The sequence below is a fragment of the Aplysia californica genome, unplaced genomic scaffold, assembly GCF_000002075.1.
Source record: "Aplysia californica isolate F4 #8 unplaced genomic scaffold, AplCal3.0 scaffold00231, whole genome shotgun sequence".
Classification (NCBI taxonomy): Eukaryota; Metazoa; Mollusca; class Gastropoda; order Aplysiida; family Aplysiidae; genus Aplysia; species Aplysia californica.
The window spans coordinates 568690-586542 of record NW_004797501.1 but is presented as its reverse complement, the minus strand read 5'-3'; the positions used below and the strand labels follow the sequence as shown (position 1 = coordinate 586542).

Here is a 17853-nt window from a genome sequence, read left to right as displayed (position 1 = left end):
TATAGATAATAATTTATATATATAACAGAGAGAGAGAAAGAGAGATTTTATCTATCTATCTATCTATCTATCTATCTGTCTGTCTGTCTGTCTGTCTGTCTGTCTGTCTGTCTGTCTGTCTGTCTGTCCATCTATCTATCTAAATAGCTAATGTCTATAGTGTGTGGGCTGACCGGATAAAGTACCCGTTTAACAAAGGACGTGCGTTATTGTACTCAGTGGCTGTCGTTTGTGATGGTGGTGGTGGTGGTGGTTGAGGTGGATAGGTTGTCTTGGGGGTGGTGGTGGTGGTAGTGGTTGAGGTGGATAAGTTGTCGTGGGGGTGGTGGTGGTGGTGGTTGAGGTGGATAAGTTGTCGTGGGGGTGGTGGTGGTGGTTGTTGTTGTTGTTGTGTGTGTGTGTGTGTGAATATGTATGTGTGTGCGCAAAGTTGTTATCCTTAGAGCATTAGCACAAGCGTCTGTGCCGTTGAGGTTATACGCGATTCACCTTCGCACACGGAAGACTCCGGCTTGATTCTCGTGTTGAGATAATTTTTATCGAGTATTTCATTCTTTCTCTCAGGATATCGTATCCCTCTCAGCTCGGGTTGGCTCTGGCAGGCAAAGTCGAAGCCTGCCTCCTAAATCATTTGAACTTTGTCGATGGAGGTGTAAAAAGAATCCACAGGAAAAAAACACGAGTTTAGTTAAGCCTTATTCGCATTCCTTTGTCTCCCTTCAGGTTTTTGGATTCACATGCAGGGTGAGACCACGCCTGCCTTCAATGACCAAGGCTTCGTCATTGGTCCTGACAAACAGGGCACCATGCTCGACGATATGAAAGACATGCTGGATACGGCAAAGAAGTAGGTGGTTGTAAACCGGCTTGAAGGTTCGGTTATTGTAACACCAATATACAACAAACTCAATTGGCGTGTCCATACTTAATCATTCCTAAATTTAAAAAAACGTGAACAAAGACTAATTTTTCTGAGAAAGCTCATGTATTTTAAAGTTGATAAAACGTTGATGTCCATATTCTATCATTCAACCATAGAAGGTATGATCAATTTCTGTTTGGACCGGGAAGACAAGACAACAAGATCGTATTCTCTTCGTCTCAAGCAAAGACCGTCAATTGTGCGACCAAAAATTCGTGGGGCAAATTACACTCAAATATCTCTTTAACGGATGAATCATTGTCACCCGTACTTTGCGGAGCAGTTTGTATCAATTTGTCTTAACTTAATCATTTTTTTCACAATAATTGAGACTAGTTTTATAACTTTTCTTCATAAATTTATATAAAATACTATAAATCTCCGTCAGCCAAAAAAATGGGATTGTTCACAGCACTTCCCGCTTCTCACACACATTTTGCATACGCATATTATGGCCTACGTCACAGCTCACCAATGACATGTTTTAGTGACAAAACTTGTTACAAGCATTTAATTTTTATAGTGAACACATATTTTATACACTTAAGGTTCTAAAAAATGCTTTCAGTAAGCATAATGTCATGATTACGAAAAAATGACGGACTTGCCTTTAAAAGTGATATTACCCCAGCTGTAAACCTTTTAAAATCTGTAGGAACCACCCTCTGTTTTTTTAAATTACTATTTATTAAGACATTACTAGAATACAGCTAGCATGTGTTTAGAAAAATATTGATCTTTTAAGACAAGTTGAAACAAGGCATTGTACAAAAGCTGGAGAGTCTATGTTCGACAGTTTAGGAAATATTTCACAATAAGTTGCGCCACGAACTTTTGACAGCACTATAGACGTCACCACTTAAGTCTCAAAAAGTACATATTATTATACTCACCTATCTGTGGACCATGTTTCATAGACGTGGGTTAAGGTGTGGTGTAAATGAAAGTAGGTCAACTTTTTAAAAGGTTTTGGTTTATCTGTAAATCCCCTTTCACTGTTTCATCCATTTTAGGCTAACATCAAAGAAAACGTGTTTTAGTTTGCATTGGTCTTCATTGACAGGCTTTTTGGGTTGTCCAATTTTTTTAGAGCCGCATTCAAAAACCCGAGAAAATTAAACGGAATGATTTGCTTTTATGCCTTTTTAACCTCAGGCTGATGAACGTGAACAAGCTATAGATAAATGAAAGTAATTTTGACAGTGAAGCATTTGTTACAGAAAAAAAGAAGAAGATGAGCATTTTTAAAAGGATTTTTGCTTTCTCTCATTATACGCTCCTGTTTAAAGGGAAAATGGAAATTATGCTTTAAAAAATTGAACATAAAACCTCTGTTCTATAACAATAACGAAGTCGTTGCTTCCATCATGGCGCTATCTTTGAACCTGTCTTAGGTAAAAACAACAGTTTGTATAATATAATATTATCATTGTTGGTGGAAACATTTAAAGGGTCGTCTAAACTGACCTTACTCTCAGGTACAACATTCTCGTCTTCCCGTGTCTGTGGAACGCAGCAGTGAACCAGGACTCTCACAACAGACTGAACGGGCTCATCAAAGATCCGCACAAACTCCAGGTAACTGTGACCTAGATTCTCAAATCAATAAAGAAGAAGAAGAAGAAGAAGAAGAAGAAGAAGAAGAAGAAGAAGAAGAAGAAAGAAAGAAAGAAAGAAAGAAAGAAAGAAAGAAAGAAAGAAAGAGAGAAAGAAAGAAAGAAAGAGAGAAAAAAGGAAAGAGAGAAGGAAAGAGAGAAGGAAAGAAAAAAAGAAAAAAAACTAAAGAAAGAAAGAAAGAAAGAAAGAAAGAAAGAAAGAAAGAAAGAAAAACAAAAGAAAGAAAGAAAGAAAGAAAGAAAGAAAAAAAGAAAGAAAAGAAAAGAAAAAAAAGAAAGAAAGAAAGAAAGATTGAATTGATTATTGTGGCTTCTGTAATGCCCAGTGAGACCAATTTAGACAGAGAAGTAAACCGGGATGGCACCTTTTTTCAGCTTCTAGGATTCAAAATAATGAAAACTCGGGAGTTTAGGTTAATGTGTTTGGTTTTAAATTAGAGAGATGGTTGAATAATGCTGATCAGACCCTTTTGGGAGCAAATTTGTCTAATTTCTTTGAGGGAAAAGAGAGGGGTGGGGGGGGGGGGGTGTGTCTTGACTAAAGCATCGTCACTAAATATAAAGGTGATTTTCTAACAACAGGGTGAATAAGGCATACTAACAGAAGGGTAGACCATTGCGTTTCAGTTTTAAAATATTATTTATTGTTTTTCAATAGGATAGAATAGTTCGCTACATTTCTTTCAAAACTAAAAAAAACCCCAAACAAACTGATGTATATTAGACGTGAAGTAATGGTTTATTTAACAAATGTGAATGAATTAAAACTCCAATGCATCCCCATGATGAAAAGTAACAATACAGCACATGTATAGGGTTGTTCAATTTAGACCTACCAGTACCGTACGAGATCTAATCTATAGTTCAAAAAGTTCGGTAGAATTTGATTTATCGAAGTCTTTAAAGAGGTTCCGGGTATATCTCTGCTTTTTATTGCCAGTCTCGGACTCCTACTCAGAGTCTGATTGATTCTGTTGGTCCGAGGTCTGAGGAGAGAAGTTCCTGTTCTAAGCCATTCATCATTCGGTTGTACCGGTCGCCTCCATGACTGACAGATGCAGGAAGCCCTGCTTGATGATCATCACGAGTGGTATTCCCGGGAACAGCATCCATCAATTTGAGATGATGTCTTTTTCCAGGAGCAGCAGGATCACTAAATCGCATAATTTTAAGGAGATGATTTGAGAATTCCTCCGAAACAGAGGTGCCAGTACCAGAATTATTAGCTTTCTCTCCCCCCCCCCCTCTCTCTCTCTCTCTCTCTCTCTCTCTCTCTCTCTCTCTCACTCTCTCTCTCACTCACTCTCTCTCTCTCTCTCTCTCTCTCTCTCTCCTTCTCTCTCTCTCTCTCTCTCTCTCTCTCTCTCTCTCTCTCTCTCTCTCTCTCTCTCTCTCTCTCTCTCTCTCTCTCCCTCTCAGAGTGTCACGTGGAAGTCTGTCGAGCGCTGGTTCTTTATTAAGATGGTACATTCCTCTTTTATAAAATCCCGCCATGAAGTTTTGATCCTGGTTGATAGCTACTTATAAAAGTCTTCCTCTGGCACTTTGTCTTTGAAACTCGAAATTGTAACCCGGTCTTTTAAAGAATTGTCTTGACCGTTAAGGGCAGGCCTAGGGTGTCATAAGAAAAACTCAATTCTGAAATGAAAAGGAGATGCTCTTCTGATGGTGTGACAGAACAGTCTGGCCTCCAGGAGATGGTCGACTTTTTGCCTCGAGGTTCAGTTTCAGATATTTTCGAAACACTAAGTGTGTGATTTGTACACACACTCTTCTGAGACCTCTCAACAGCATGTTCGTCTTACGTTTATTGAAGAACATGTCAGAAGTTCTGTCGTGTACACGTGCCCCAAGCTTCAGTGCGTAGCTTCATGGCATGTTGTCTGTACAATGTATAATCGACCTGGAAAAAAATACAACAGCAACAACAACAGCAAAACAGCGTGAAATTGATGGCTGATAAGTCGGTCATAAAATATTTCATACAATATTCATTGCAATTTGTCAGGTCACTGGTTTCATTTCTAAAAATGTGACAGTAAGATCAAGGGTTCCAGATATGATTTAACAAATACTGGTACCGTAACTGAATAGGTGAAATATGTGGTCATACTTAACAATTACATACCGCCCGTTTTTAATCCTGAAAAATAAAACCGCATTTTATGACTCCGATAAGTTGAAAGAGAAATCGTATCTCTATAAAATTACAAACTGCATTATATAATATGTGTGAAAATCACAAAATATCAGTTAATGAGCCCAGATACAGTCACCAGCTTAATATTGTCTACAATTGCCTATGATTGTCTGCCATTGACTTCCATCCGCAGTCGTACCTCGACAAGGCTCTCAAGCCGATGGTGAACCATGTCAAAGGCCATCCTGCTTTGGGTGGCTGGGACCTCATGAACGAGCCAGAGGGCATGATGATTCCGGACGTGGTGAGTTAGTGAGAGACGTGCCTTTGTCTTCATTTTTGTTTTGCAGCTTTCCAGACTAGACATAAACAAATAGTCTCGAAAGTGTACAACTGGTTCATGTGACTAATGAAAAAAAAATAGTTATGTTTACGTCCCCATAGCAACTTTTTAGATAATAATTTATGAAGTGGGCCTCGCCCCTGCTTGTCAGGGCCAACTCGGACAGAGACAAATACAGCATCCCGTCAGACAGACCAAGATACTTGATAAAAATCCTCCTTTCCTCCCCCCCCCCTCTCTTCGGGAATCGAACTCGTGCGTCTAAGCACTACACCATAAACACCTGTCAACATTATTAGGTCATTTAAAAAGTGGGATCTCCAAATTGATCGTCCGTCTGCGATAGGACCAAGACAGATGGATTGAGAACCTTGGAAACTCCACAAAACGACCCAAGTTCAAGAACGCCCATTCTGGAAATCGAACCAAGGCCATCCGCTCCGTAGTCTAGCTTGATACCAACTGTGCCAAAGAGGAGCACCCCCACTTGATTGACGACTGGCTTGTAGGTAATGCATATAAGCGTGCGAAAGACAATCAACCAGTGAGTTACCTGTACGAAGGAGAAGACACACGAGCGTTAATAAACGGGAAACAATACATGTGTGTCACGACACGGTGGAATCAGGCGTTCGTCAATTTTTGGGCATGTGGAGTTATTGGTATCATCTTTAGACTTGTTCAGTTGTCTTGCTAAGGGTGAAAAAATGCCCATCTAACTAGCTGGAATAGAAATCAAAGTATTTGAGATTGAAGAAGATGGGTTCGCCTGGTTTCAAAGGTAGAATAAGCGAGAAAAAAGCCGCCAAAGTTTTTTTTTTTCCATAGCTTGAAGGGTCCGTGGAAACTGAAAACTCACTTTTTGGTGCCTTTAATCAACGTTTGTTAGTAAAAATCCGTCCAGAAGTGTGTCCTTAATTGGACAACAGTGGTGGTAAGGTCAACAACAACAAAATCCGATAAAAATTGACTAACAGGCAGAAAACTGCCAGTTTTTCAATTTCATAATTTTGACGAGCACAGGATTCGCCACGATGCCTCACACATGTCTGCTAAGAATTTGTCTTAAAGTTAATGAATGTGTTCTTTCCCCCAGGGTTGTACGGCGCTCGCAACTGCATAAGGTCATATGAGCGCCAAGGGGTAGGTGTCAACAGAGAAGGCTTTACAGGGAATCAGACTTACTCTGCTCACCTCCCTAGCTTCAACAGCACAAGGTCTGCTTCGACTATCAAGGCACCCCGGAAATAGCGTGACAAACCTACAAAAGAAGTAGGGGAAAATGACAATAGTTAGGATTAGGAAAGAAAATGCAGCAGTTCCCTGTTGTAGATCAGGCACAGTTATGAGCGTGACATGATGAATCAGCCCATTTACAATTCTACTGTGCTTGAACGAGAAATGCCCCCCCCCCCCCCTTTGGGAATGGCCTAAAGACACTACAGTCAGTGGCACTGCCCCGGGGGGGGGGGGGGGGGGGTTCGTCATAATTTAGATCCTTTAGGAAGCGGGTCAGGACCCTGCCTGGCAAGGGAAACCCGGGCTTAGAGGGATACAACATCCTAGCAGGACAATCGAGATACTCGAAAAACCATACTCTCCACACGAGAATCGAAGTCTGGTCTCCAGCGTGCGACGACGAAGAGCCTTACTGCTACATCACAGACGCTGGTCATATGGACGTGAAGAAAAAAACAACTGAAGAAGATAGTTTGTTTTTTTCATACTCTGGTTTATATTTCTTTTGTTTAGGTTTTTTTGTTGTTTTGTTTGCTTTTGCTTTTTTGTTTTTGATATTGTAGTAAAAATTAGGCCTGTTCTGTAATAGTAATAGTGTGCTTGGGACAAACCAGCGGAAATTAGCTCGCACCTTGGAAAGTACTCCTTTTACGTCCTAACATTCTCGCTAATTTGGGCTGTAGGAAATTACTGCTTTTTTCGGGTTTGGTGTTAACTGTGATAATTAGATTCAGATTGTTCAGTGCTTCACTTAAGTCCAATTTGCATAGGTGATGAAGTTTACAACTGCCTGATTATTTCCATAGAACTATTACGCCTTCATCTGTTATGCCCCTCTGTTTTGTTGTTGTTGTTGTTGGTGGTGTTGTTGTCGCTGTTGTCGTTGTGTCTTTTTGTGTGGTTTTTTAGCTGTTTGTTTTTGGTGTTGTTTTGTTTTGTTTTTTGTTTTGTTTTTGTTGTTAGCCTTTGATGTCACATTTTTGGTTAGAACGTATTTTACTTATCTCTTTCAGCACAACGAATCCTCATGCTACGACACAACCGCTCTAAAGAATTCAGGTGCCGGATGGGCAGAAAAGAAATACTTGTACAAGGACATGCTTAGGTTGGACGAATTTTTTAAATCATTATTTGTATTCTGTAAATTGCTCTTGTTTTTACTAGTCACCAGACTTCATATTAAGCGGAATTCAAGATCTGGATTTTATCTCGAATCGAGAGTTGTAGTGAAATGAAATGCAGACTTGTCTTTGTGCGCTTTCTCCAGGAACAATGCTCTCTGGTATAGCTTTGTAAGGCCCCAAGTGTATATCACAGAGAAGCCTCTGGCTAATGATATCATCTTGGTTTTTTTATAACCCCTCAGCCTAATCCAGGTTATTCACTTCAACACTCAATAACAATCTCCACCTTTTATACACCTACACCTCATTCTTTCCCAGGTTCTTCAACTGGCAGGCTGCTGCCATCAAAACCACCGACTCTGGTGCATTGGTCACTATGGGAGTTTGGAACCCCAAGTCTAACACAGACCATTTCAATATGAACAACCATTACTCAGACTTTTGTCTTAGAAAAGCTGGTGGAAGACAGAAGGTTTGTTTAGCTTTAGTAAACCCACACCAGAGATTTTTACAGTATTACTGTTAACGTAAACTCTCTGCCCAGATTACATAGCTGTCAGCATCATCTCCTTCCACGGGCAAACAGAATATATTTTTTCGGGGATTTAAAATAATAAATGACCAGTAACATTTAGATTTAGCAATAAATACGCAATGCTTTTAATGATATGAAAATAACCTTTTTTTCAAACAACATGTATATTCTCTGACTGCATACGTAACAAATCCTGTTTATGTTTTCTTGTGTGCTAGGGTAAACCTAAATGGTGAATGTATGCACGTTCCTTTACTTGTATTTTGTGTTAGGGTGAATGTACAAGAAAGCAACAAAAAGCCAAAGTTTACAAGAGGGGGTGCTATAGAATGATGATGATGATGATAATGATGATGATGATGATGATGATGATGATGATGATGTTATTATATTCCTTACTTCCACGCACCTGTCCCCCCCCCTCTCTCTCTCTCTCCCTCTCTCTCTCTACCACTTCTGGCTTTAGTGTTCCCTTCTCTCTGGCCTTTGCGATTTGTACTCACCGCTCCTTTAAGTGTTGAGACATGTATGTACGCACTTTAGTTTTTATAGCCTGTGTAGGGCCTATATCTAGATTCTTGCCAGTTATTTTTGTGAATGTTCCTGAGGAAGCCCGTTCAGGGCGAAACGTCGAACTGTACATAATATATAGTTTTTGGAAACACAACAAGGTCTTAACTGTTTTAATACCTTCTTTATACAATGATGATGACGATGATGATGATGTTGATGATGATGATGATGATGATGATGATGATGATGATGATGATGATGATGATGATTTTTTTGTTTCCTTAATGGGCCCGACGGACTTCACGAAGAAATCTTCGAGCGAGAGCGAGGCTCTTTTTTGGCTCCATTGTCAATATGCTTAGCGGCACCTCCACTCGTCCAAATAACTCCATTCGAATTGCCATTGTTCCTGGACATTCAAACATATGTTTGATATCCTCCTTTTCATGGCCGCATCTTCGGCAACATGGGCCGAGCTCTTCATTTACAAAGTTCTTATACCATCTTAAACTCCAATGATGGTCCGACCGCAGTCTCGCTAGCTCAACCTGGTCCCAGCGACATGTGATAGATTTTTGTTCCCGCTTATAGGAGTACCCAGAATACACATCTTCCAGGTGCTGGTACTTAGTTCTACATGGTGGGTCTCTGATTTCTCTCTTGATTATTGGAAAGACTCCTCTGCATGTCGTTGGTTGTCTGTCTCCTTCGATCTCTCTGGCTTCATTAGCAGCTAGGTCTGCTGCCTCATACCCTTCTATTCCAACATGGCTTGGAATCCACTGAATTTTTATTGTGGCTCTGGCTTCACTGAACTTGCGGCACAAATAATTCATGTCCGAGCTGTTGCCCAGCAGCCCCTTGCAGAGGGACTGACTATCAGTCAAGATCAGCACATTGGTCCTGCTGTGGCAATTGTCGGCAATCCATTGTGCAGCAGACATTATTGCCTGGCATTCCTCGTCATAAGATAATGTAAGGAATGTACTTTTAGTTTTTATAATTTCTCTTCGTGGTTGTTCATCATTTATTATCACGACTGCTGCTGCTCCACCTTCGCGGTATCCTGCGACTGCCGATCCATCGGTGAAAATTGTCACATCCGCACCAACCTCTTTGATCACATCCTCAGCTGCTTCACGTTCCTTTACAGGACCATCACCGTTTCCTTTTACTCCTCTCAGTTCTGTCCGAATTTCGATTTCGCCATGGGTCTCCAAAGGACAAGCTCTCACCAGATTGATCGGCCATCGATACTCTGCTTCAGGGGGGAGGTGGTCTGCTAGATCGGTGCCCATCCGAAATCAACTTTTCCTGCGGTTTTTAGGCTTGACTGCTTGATCAAGGGCTTTCTTTCTATGGTGGTTGTCTGGTAATCTCTTAGCCATCTCTACAGACTTGAGGCATGTTCTTTTTGTATAGGTGGTGTAGTGCTCAGTTCTGGTCTCATAGCGCAAGGCTTCTGTTGGTGTTGTTTTCAGCTGACCTGATACAAGTCGGAGGGCTTTGTTTTGTATTCTGTCCAGGGTCTTTGCACTAGTCTCACTCAGCCAAGGCTGCCACGCTGGGGCAGCATAATCCAACTTGCTTTTCACAAACATCTGATATATTTTCTTGAGCGACTCCTTACCCCAGCCCCATTTTGAGTTGCTGACAGCACCGATAACTTTCATTTTAGAGGTTGCACTTTTGGACACCTCCTCAATGTGCTTGTTGAAGGTTAGCTGTCTATCCAGGTAGACGCCCAGCAGACGTGGGGCGGGGTTGAATTGTATCTTTTTCCTTCGATCTGAATTATTGGTTGCCACGTTGCCTCCTTCACCCATGTTGAGAAGAAGCACACTTCACTCTTGGTTGCATTCAAGGTAAGCTTCCATTCATTGCTCCATTTCACGACCATATCCACAATCAACCGTGTCGCTTCATTTGCCTTTGCTCTCTTTGCGTGACTGGCCAGTATTGTGCAGTCATCAGCGAACATTGAGTAGATCAGCTTGGCTGAGGTTAGTTGTTGTGAGTCAGGGTTTGGGAGGGATTCTGCCAGGTTGTTTACAAAGAACATAAACAGCAGCGGTGATAGTACAGCTCCTTGGGGAAGCCCTTGCATGAAATTCTGGCTCTTGCTTGTTTATCCATTCAGGCGAACGCGGGTGTGTCTGTTTCTCAGGAAACCATGGATCCAACTGATTGCACGCAACGGAACTCCCTTGTCAGCCATTGACAGTAATAGTATTTCACGCCAAACTGTATCATATGCCTTGGAGTAGTCCAGCAGGACTAGGACTGATCGATGGAATGTTGGCTTTTGTTGAAAACCATCCTCAATTCCTTGACAGATTGTGATGATCTGGTCCGTGCAGCTATGACCTTGGTGAAAGCCTGCCTGAATATCTGCAATCCATTCATTCTTCTCTGACAGGTAGTAGATTCTTTCAGCGTGCATCCTTTCAATAACTTTCACGACACAGGATGTCAAACTAATGGGTCGAAAGGATGTCATATCACTAGGTGACTTACCAGCTTTCAAGAGAGGAATGATAAGTGCCTTACGCCAGTCTTGTGGGCACGCTGCTTGGTTAAGCGACAGATTACATATGCTGAGCAATTCTTTCAATGCGAGTGGGCCAAGCTCTTTTAGGAAAGATGGTGGTATATCATCAGGTCCTGGAGTACTTCTTCTCTTCATTTGTGTTATGGCACGCTCCAGCTCTTTCATAACGAAGTCTGGGTATGATTGCTGTTCATCTTCGCAGTTCACATCGTCATACAGTAGGCGCTTCAATCGGAGTTTGTTTCTTCTGCGATGATGATGATGATGATGATGATGATGATGATGATGATGATGATGATGATGATGCTGATGATGATGATGATGATGATGATGATGATTAGGCCTATTATCATTTTAGTAGTAGTAGTAGAAGTAGTAGTAGTAGTAGTAGTAGTAGTAGTAGTAGTAGTAGTAGTAGTAGTAGTAGTAGTAGTAGTAGTAGTAGTAGTAGTAGTAGTAGTAGTAGTAGTAGTAGTAGTAGTAGTAGTAGTAGTAGTAGTAGTAGTAGTAGTGCCATCATTACTGCTACTGCTACTACTAATAGTACTAAAGTGGAACTTGGAGGGGCAACAGCTGTCATTACATTTGGGTACAGTTTGATCAAATCCACCAAAAACAACCATGTCTGATTTGAGGATTTGATCACACTGTGCCAAAATGTCAGCTTTTGTCCCTCTAAGGAGAAAAATCTGCCTGGCCCAGGTTCCCTTACACTGAATTCGATTGGCTTGGTGCGTTAGGTATAACCGACATTTCTCGATACTCTGGCTGCTCATCGCCAACCTCCTGAAGGTATGAATGACTAATTTCGGCAGTTCAAGAGTCATATGTGAAATCTCTCAAATATCCAAACATTTGTTCTCACAAATTATAGGTCCATCAACTCGTTGAATGTTGACCCCTAACTTTGAAGTACTCGCTTGCCTTGCACTTGGCTCGCCCCAAAGATTCATCCGTCCTGCCTCGAATCAATCGTATCAATCATTATAAACCTGCTTTTAACGTAGATATCTATTTATTTTCGCCATAGAAAGCATCGACCTCGTTGAAAATGTTTGTGGGATTCTAAAAAACGCTTAACGAACTCTACATAATTCTACCTTTAACCGTCCCTTTATGAGGGTCATCGTGTTTGATATGAAATCATATTGAGACATATGTTCAGTGGTGCAACTTTTTAACTTACCTTTCGGACAATAGTCGCAATTGCGAAGGAAACAAGCTCACTAGTTGTAATAATGATATAATTTGCAGCTTTACTTTAAGGCATGAAAGCGCCTAGAAGTGACAGCCTTGACATTTTGTGCCATTTTCTTTCAGGGCGTTTTCGACTTCTACCAGTTCCATTCCTACTCATGGCAAGGAAAGTGGGATGAGGTCGCTCCCTTTACGGTATAGTATTCAGAATACTCTGTTAGTTTAGTTTAGTTTTGTCTTTGTCTGGGTTTATCACTAGACTCTAGCAGTATTTGATAAATGATTCGCTGGCCTGAAAGGTCTCATTTCTCCAACTTCCTTTTTTAAAATGCGATATACGAAGACTTGTGATCTCAGTTACTGTTTATACTCTTTTCTTGTTTTTGGATTCTTCTAGTGTTTTATTTTAGTAACATATTTATGTTACTGAGTCAGGCACCGTGAAAAGGAGAGAGCGTTATTTGTATTTCTTCCTTAAGGCGAAAGGTGTTCTGTTAAAGCGACTGTTGTGTCAGGCGAAGCATACCGCTAAGTTCGCACATATAATTTTCTTAAGGTTTGCGTCTCCGAACCTATTTTGTCCTTCTCCTGGCATTTGCGACATTGAACCTTCTTTGATTTTCGATGAATTAATAGAAACTAAAATTATTTTCTCTAATTTTTCTGTAAAATGTAAACCACGTGTTAAGACACGCAAAAATCAGTTCAAAGTTCAAACTAACTCAGTACTGACTGAAGTCAAATACAGCATACAGTCATAAGACGCAAAACAGTTTACTTTGAGGTGTAAAATGATAAAAGATATTTTATGAAGCAAACGAAAAACACAAACAAGCCTCAAAACTGACCCTAACTCTCTTGCAAAATTCTCCTGCTCGTAATCAGCTGCTAATTACATGACATTGTAATTATATAAACCTACAAACAAGGTCTGAGCTGATCAAATTAACCTATAATGTTCCGGAGCAGTACTACTAATAAAACAGAGAGAGAGAGAGAGAGAGAGAGAGAGAGAGAGAGAGAGAGAGAGAGAGAGAGAGAGAGAGTGTGTGTGTGAGTATGCGTGCGTGTATGTGTGTGTGTGTGTGTGTGTGTGTGTGTGCGTGTGTGTGTGTATGTGAGGGAGAGATAGAGAGACGGAGAGATAGATAGAAAGAGGGAGGGAGAGAGACAGAGAGAGAGAGAGAGAGAGAGAGAGAGAGAGTGAGTAAGAAAGAACCAGACAGACAGACAGATAGAGAGAGAGAGAGTTTGTGTGTGTGTGCGTGTGTGTGTGCGTGCGTGTGTGTATGCGTGCGTGTAAGTGTATGTGTGTGTGTGTGTGTGTGTGTGTGTGTGTAAGAGAGAGAGAGAGAGAGAGAGAGAGAGAGAGAGAGATAGAGAGAGAGAGAGAGAGAGACAGAGAGAGATTGTTTTCGGAGCGGAGGTGTTTCAGGACGTAATACATTCATTCATGTCCTTTAAATGTTGTGTGCATGTTTGAGTGCATATGGGCTTTGCAACATCTCTTCCTTTGTAAACGACCAAGACAAATATCTCCCTGCAAGATGTATAACAAATCGTCATTGTTGTTGTCAAACTCGTATTGTCGCTTTCCTCAGCACAAGGCTAGCGACTACGGCCTGCACAAACCAATCGTTGTAGGAGAATTCTGGGAGCAAGATGGCGGCGGTATGGACATCATCGAGATGTTCAAGTACGTCTACAACAATGGTTACGCTGGTGCCTGGTCCTGGCATCTAGTCCAGAGAGGTGACAACCAGAGAAAGGGCATTGCAGCCATCAAAGACAAAACAAGCAATGGAAAAATCCCCATCAGCCTCTGAGCCAGACGCTCAATCTTCTGATCCGGGGCTACTTTACTTAGAACTGAGCAAGACATGCAGAGTTCCAAGTTGCAGTTGTTTGATGTCACTTATGTTTACATAAATATTATTATGAATAATGAATAAAAATAAAAATGATAATGCATTCATGTTTCAGTGTCATGCTGCATTCTAGTTATTAGCTTTGTTAAGACCCGAACACTCTCCTGACCCCTGTCCTCCATACTTCCTCTCCCCCTCCTTCCTTGTCTCTCCCCTCCTCTCGCATCCCTCCCCTAACTCCTACTCCACCAGCTCCTCCCTTCCTCTCTCCCTCCTCTCCTCTTCATCCCCTCCCCCATCTTCTACCTCTCCTCTTTCCACTCCTCCCCTCTATTCTTCTCCTCCTTCATCCACCCTTCTACCTCTATCCCTTCCTCTCCCCCCGTCCTCCTCCTTCATCTCCCTTTTCCTCCCCTTCCCTCCCCCAATCTTCTCCCCCATCTACCCCCTCCCCTCCAGCCCCTGGGAAGGTCTAATCGTTTATACAGTGCAGCTTCAATTGCGTCAGTCTTTCACACCTCCTTTTAGCCAAAGGGTAAAACATGTCAGTCAGTCTACAATAAATGAAAGTACAAAGAACAACATAAAGGAATATATATACCAAAATATACCAATGTATAAAATATACCAATCAATTTCATAACAGGAATCTCACTACTTCAAGAAAAAGAACAATAAGAGATCAAACTATCTTCTTTAATATTCAAACGATTGGAGAATGTGACTCCTTTACTTGCCTAAATTTGAATCAAAAGAAAGACAGAAGTTTGGTAATGTGGGAGAGTGTTTCGCCTTTGTTTGCCTGAATTTTAATCAGAAAAAAGACATAAGTAAGCGAATGAGGGAATACGGATAGAAAAAGGAAAATTATTACTCTTTGTATAGTGAAATCTTCAACAAAGAATTTGATCTTTTTTGGGGGGACAGCCACGTTCCGATACACGCACCTTGTGAAATCTACTTCTAAAAGAAATGGAATCAGCAAAAGTGAATGCTCCTGATAAAGTTACTGAACTGAAATATCAAAACCGAATGCATCAATAAATGAAGGCAGGCACGCCATACACAAATTCTCTGATTTTACAGTAACAGCAAAAGAAGATTCCTCCCCAGAAATGTACGATTTTCGACTTTGAGAAGAAAAAAAATTATAGTAATAAATAGCATTTAGTATAGCGTGTATTCTCGCTCGACAGCAAGCTCTATGCGTTTTACACTATATTTCCCCAGCACACCATAGGCTAGCGAGAAACATTCTCAGCCTCCCGGGAAGCATACAGTGCAAGCAGTTGATTAAGCCCTCAGATTTACAAGATCTTTCACTGTCTATTGTAGGGTACCCATTCCCTCCTGGGTGAAAAAAGGAACATTCGTGTAAAGTGCCTTTCTCAAGGACACAACGTCGGGCCCTGACGGATTCGAACCCACGGCCTTACGGTTGGGACTCTGAGAGCCTAACCACTATAGACCACCGACACCACATACGACTTTAGTTTTCAAGGCTGCTTCAATAATGATGCAGTCTTGCGTATTTAACAAGAAGCTGAGCTGAGTGTTCCAGAGGGCCGTCGGATGTGTGTTCATGTTTACAGTTGACTCTAGAACAACTTCACAAAACAAAGAAAGACCCCATCCCCCCTCCCTCCCCTTCCCCATTTGATTTTTCTTTCTAATGGCTGCAGTGGCCAGAAAAAAACAGGAGCAATGGTCTACTTTCTCAACAGTTTGAAAAACAAAGAAACCTACAAAGCGATTGATCACTACGTCTTGTAGAGGGCGACACATTTTTTTTCCAATCGATCGCGACTTCCAAAATCGAGTAAAGAAAATGTGAGAAAAGAGTTGAATATACATTTCAGCCTTTCAGCATGAGGAGATCATCAAAGATGCCAGACACTAGCAACTTTTCCGTGTGAGTCAGATCTTACATAAACATTAAGCGAGTGTTAAAAAAACCCTGCTATCAAGTCCCTTAAAGCAACACCCAAAACGGGGGATGGACAGGCATTGAGATCTAGCCTAAAATATGGGTTAAAGCTCTTTTCTTACTTGGAGTGTAAACAAAAGGATCAGTGACTGTCCAACACAGAAATACAAAAGCGGTGTCAAATGAACAAATCAGCAAAATGAGAAATTAAATAAGGGGGCATCTAAAAACTCAAGCAACCTACTTGAACCCTCAAAAAGACAATAAATACATTCATTGACAAACAATAGGCTATTGTATAATGAAATAATCACTGCTTCCCTTCTTAATTTTGGAACATCGTGGCAGTTAAATTCACCCGTAGACGTAAACCTCGTGCATAAATTAAATGTAAATAGGCATTCATAATGACCAGTGAATAGTGAACACTGTGCATAACATTCAAAACTGCTTCATTGCCACATAAATACCCTGTTGACCCCATGAAGCCATTCTCATAAGCAGCAACAGGCACTGAGTATATAGGTTACAATTCGACAGGCAGAGTCTACCCCAAAGAGGTGAAGGGAATGAGTGCACTACACTCAAAACTGTTTCATTGCCACATAAACCCTGTTCACCCCGTTCTGGCCACTATCGTGAGCAGTCACGGGCACTGATACTGATAATGTAAAAGCAAGGAGATTAAAAGTAGTTCTAAACTTGCCTAACTCCCAATAATCTCATTGCTGCTGTGAGTGAGTGCTTGTTTTGGGTTTCTTTTTTCCCGTCCAATAATCAGATCATGACCAAATTCTGACACAGGCTCCTATAACGGCGAAGCACTTTTCCCTTTCGTCAACCTGCAGCCACCTCCCGAATCGTCAGCCACCTCCCAACCTTTGACACGGATCAAACTTTCATTTTTTATAGGTAGTAAAATCTACCGGAACATGTATAAGGCGAAGTGATGTGCAATGATAGTCGCAATAGAGAGATTGTTTTGGTCTCTCTTTACTCATCTGCACCACACGAATTTAATTGATGTTTTTCCCTGGACTCTGCCTTTACTAAAATCTCGAATCTAGATCTAGTTGTAATCTAGTTGCAGGTTGCAGATTTAATAAATTGCTGAGAGAGAGAGAGAGAGAGAGAGAGAGAGAGAGAGAGAGAGAGAGAGAGAGAAGGGGGACGAGTAGATCTTGCGAGAACTTCTGGGCAAAATAAAATGGCGACCCGCGTAGTTCGGCTCGATTTGAAAAATGAAAGAGCCATAGCATCTTTGTAGACGATCAAATTAGCTTACTTTTGTGCTATAACGTCATTTTTTTCTTTGCTTTTGTCAATTTGATCATCCACACCGATAGAAAGTATTTCGGAATTAGGAAAAACAGGTTTTGTTTCACACTGGGCGAGAATAGCCAACGCTGGCAAGTCTCACCCGGGGTGAGAGGTCAATCGTAGGGTTTTTATTCTCACCCCGGGTGAGGATAGCCACTTCCTTACTTAAATGATTAAGTGATTAAACTTGATCTCTTATTGACAATATAAACGTCAATTTAAGCTTCATTTCGTTAGAAAAAAATGTGTTAGGTTTGCTAACTTCTTAGACTTTGTGTTAAACAACACTTTTAACAAAACGAATCCTTACAAGCCTAGGCTTGGCCTTTGTAATCTCGAAGGTTTAGAAGTAGGAGTAGAAGAGTCTTCTACTAGAGTCTAGAGTCTAGTCCAATATATTTAATCTCTTGAATGTACTGGGTAACAGAAATCTGCAACCTGCCACTAGATTACAACTCTAGATCTAGTTCTAGATTCGAGATTTTAGTAAAGTCAGAGTCCAGGGAAAAACTTCAGGAAATTCTCGTGGTGATGAGTAAAGAGAGACCAAAACAATCT

The 17853-nt window shown here is 41.1% G+C and overlaps 1 protein-coding gene across 1 annotated transcript; it reads left to right on the top strand.

Annotated features, from left to right (window-relative positions):
- Positions 1–723: 723 nt before the first annotated feature.
- On the top strand, positions 724–14152 carry LOC101860742 (mannan endo-1,4-beta-mannosidase; the record flags this gene model as incomplete). Its single annotated transcript, XM_013083419.1, is given in 7 exon segments — positions 724–847; positions 2401–2500; positions 4872–4982; positions 7274–7365; positions 7703–7856; positions 12304–12375; positions 13782–14152. Coding segments are annotated over 7 exon segments (878 nt in total), but the record flags the coding sequence as incomplete, so codon positions are not given.
- Positions 14153–17853: the final 3701 nt, after the last annotated feature.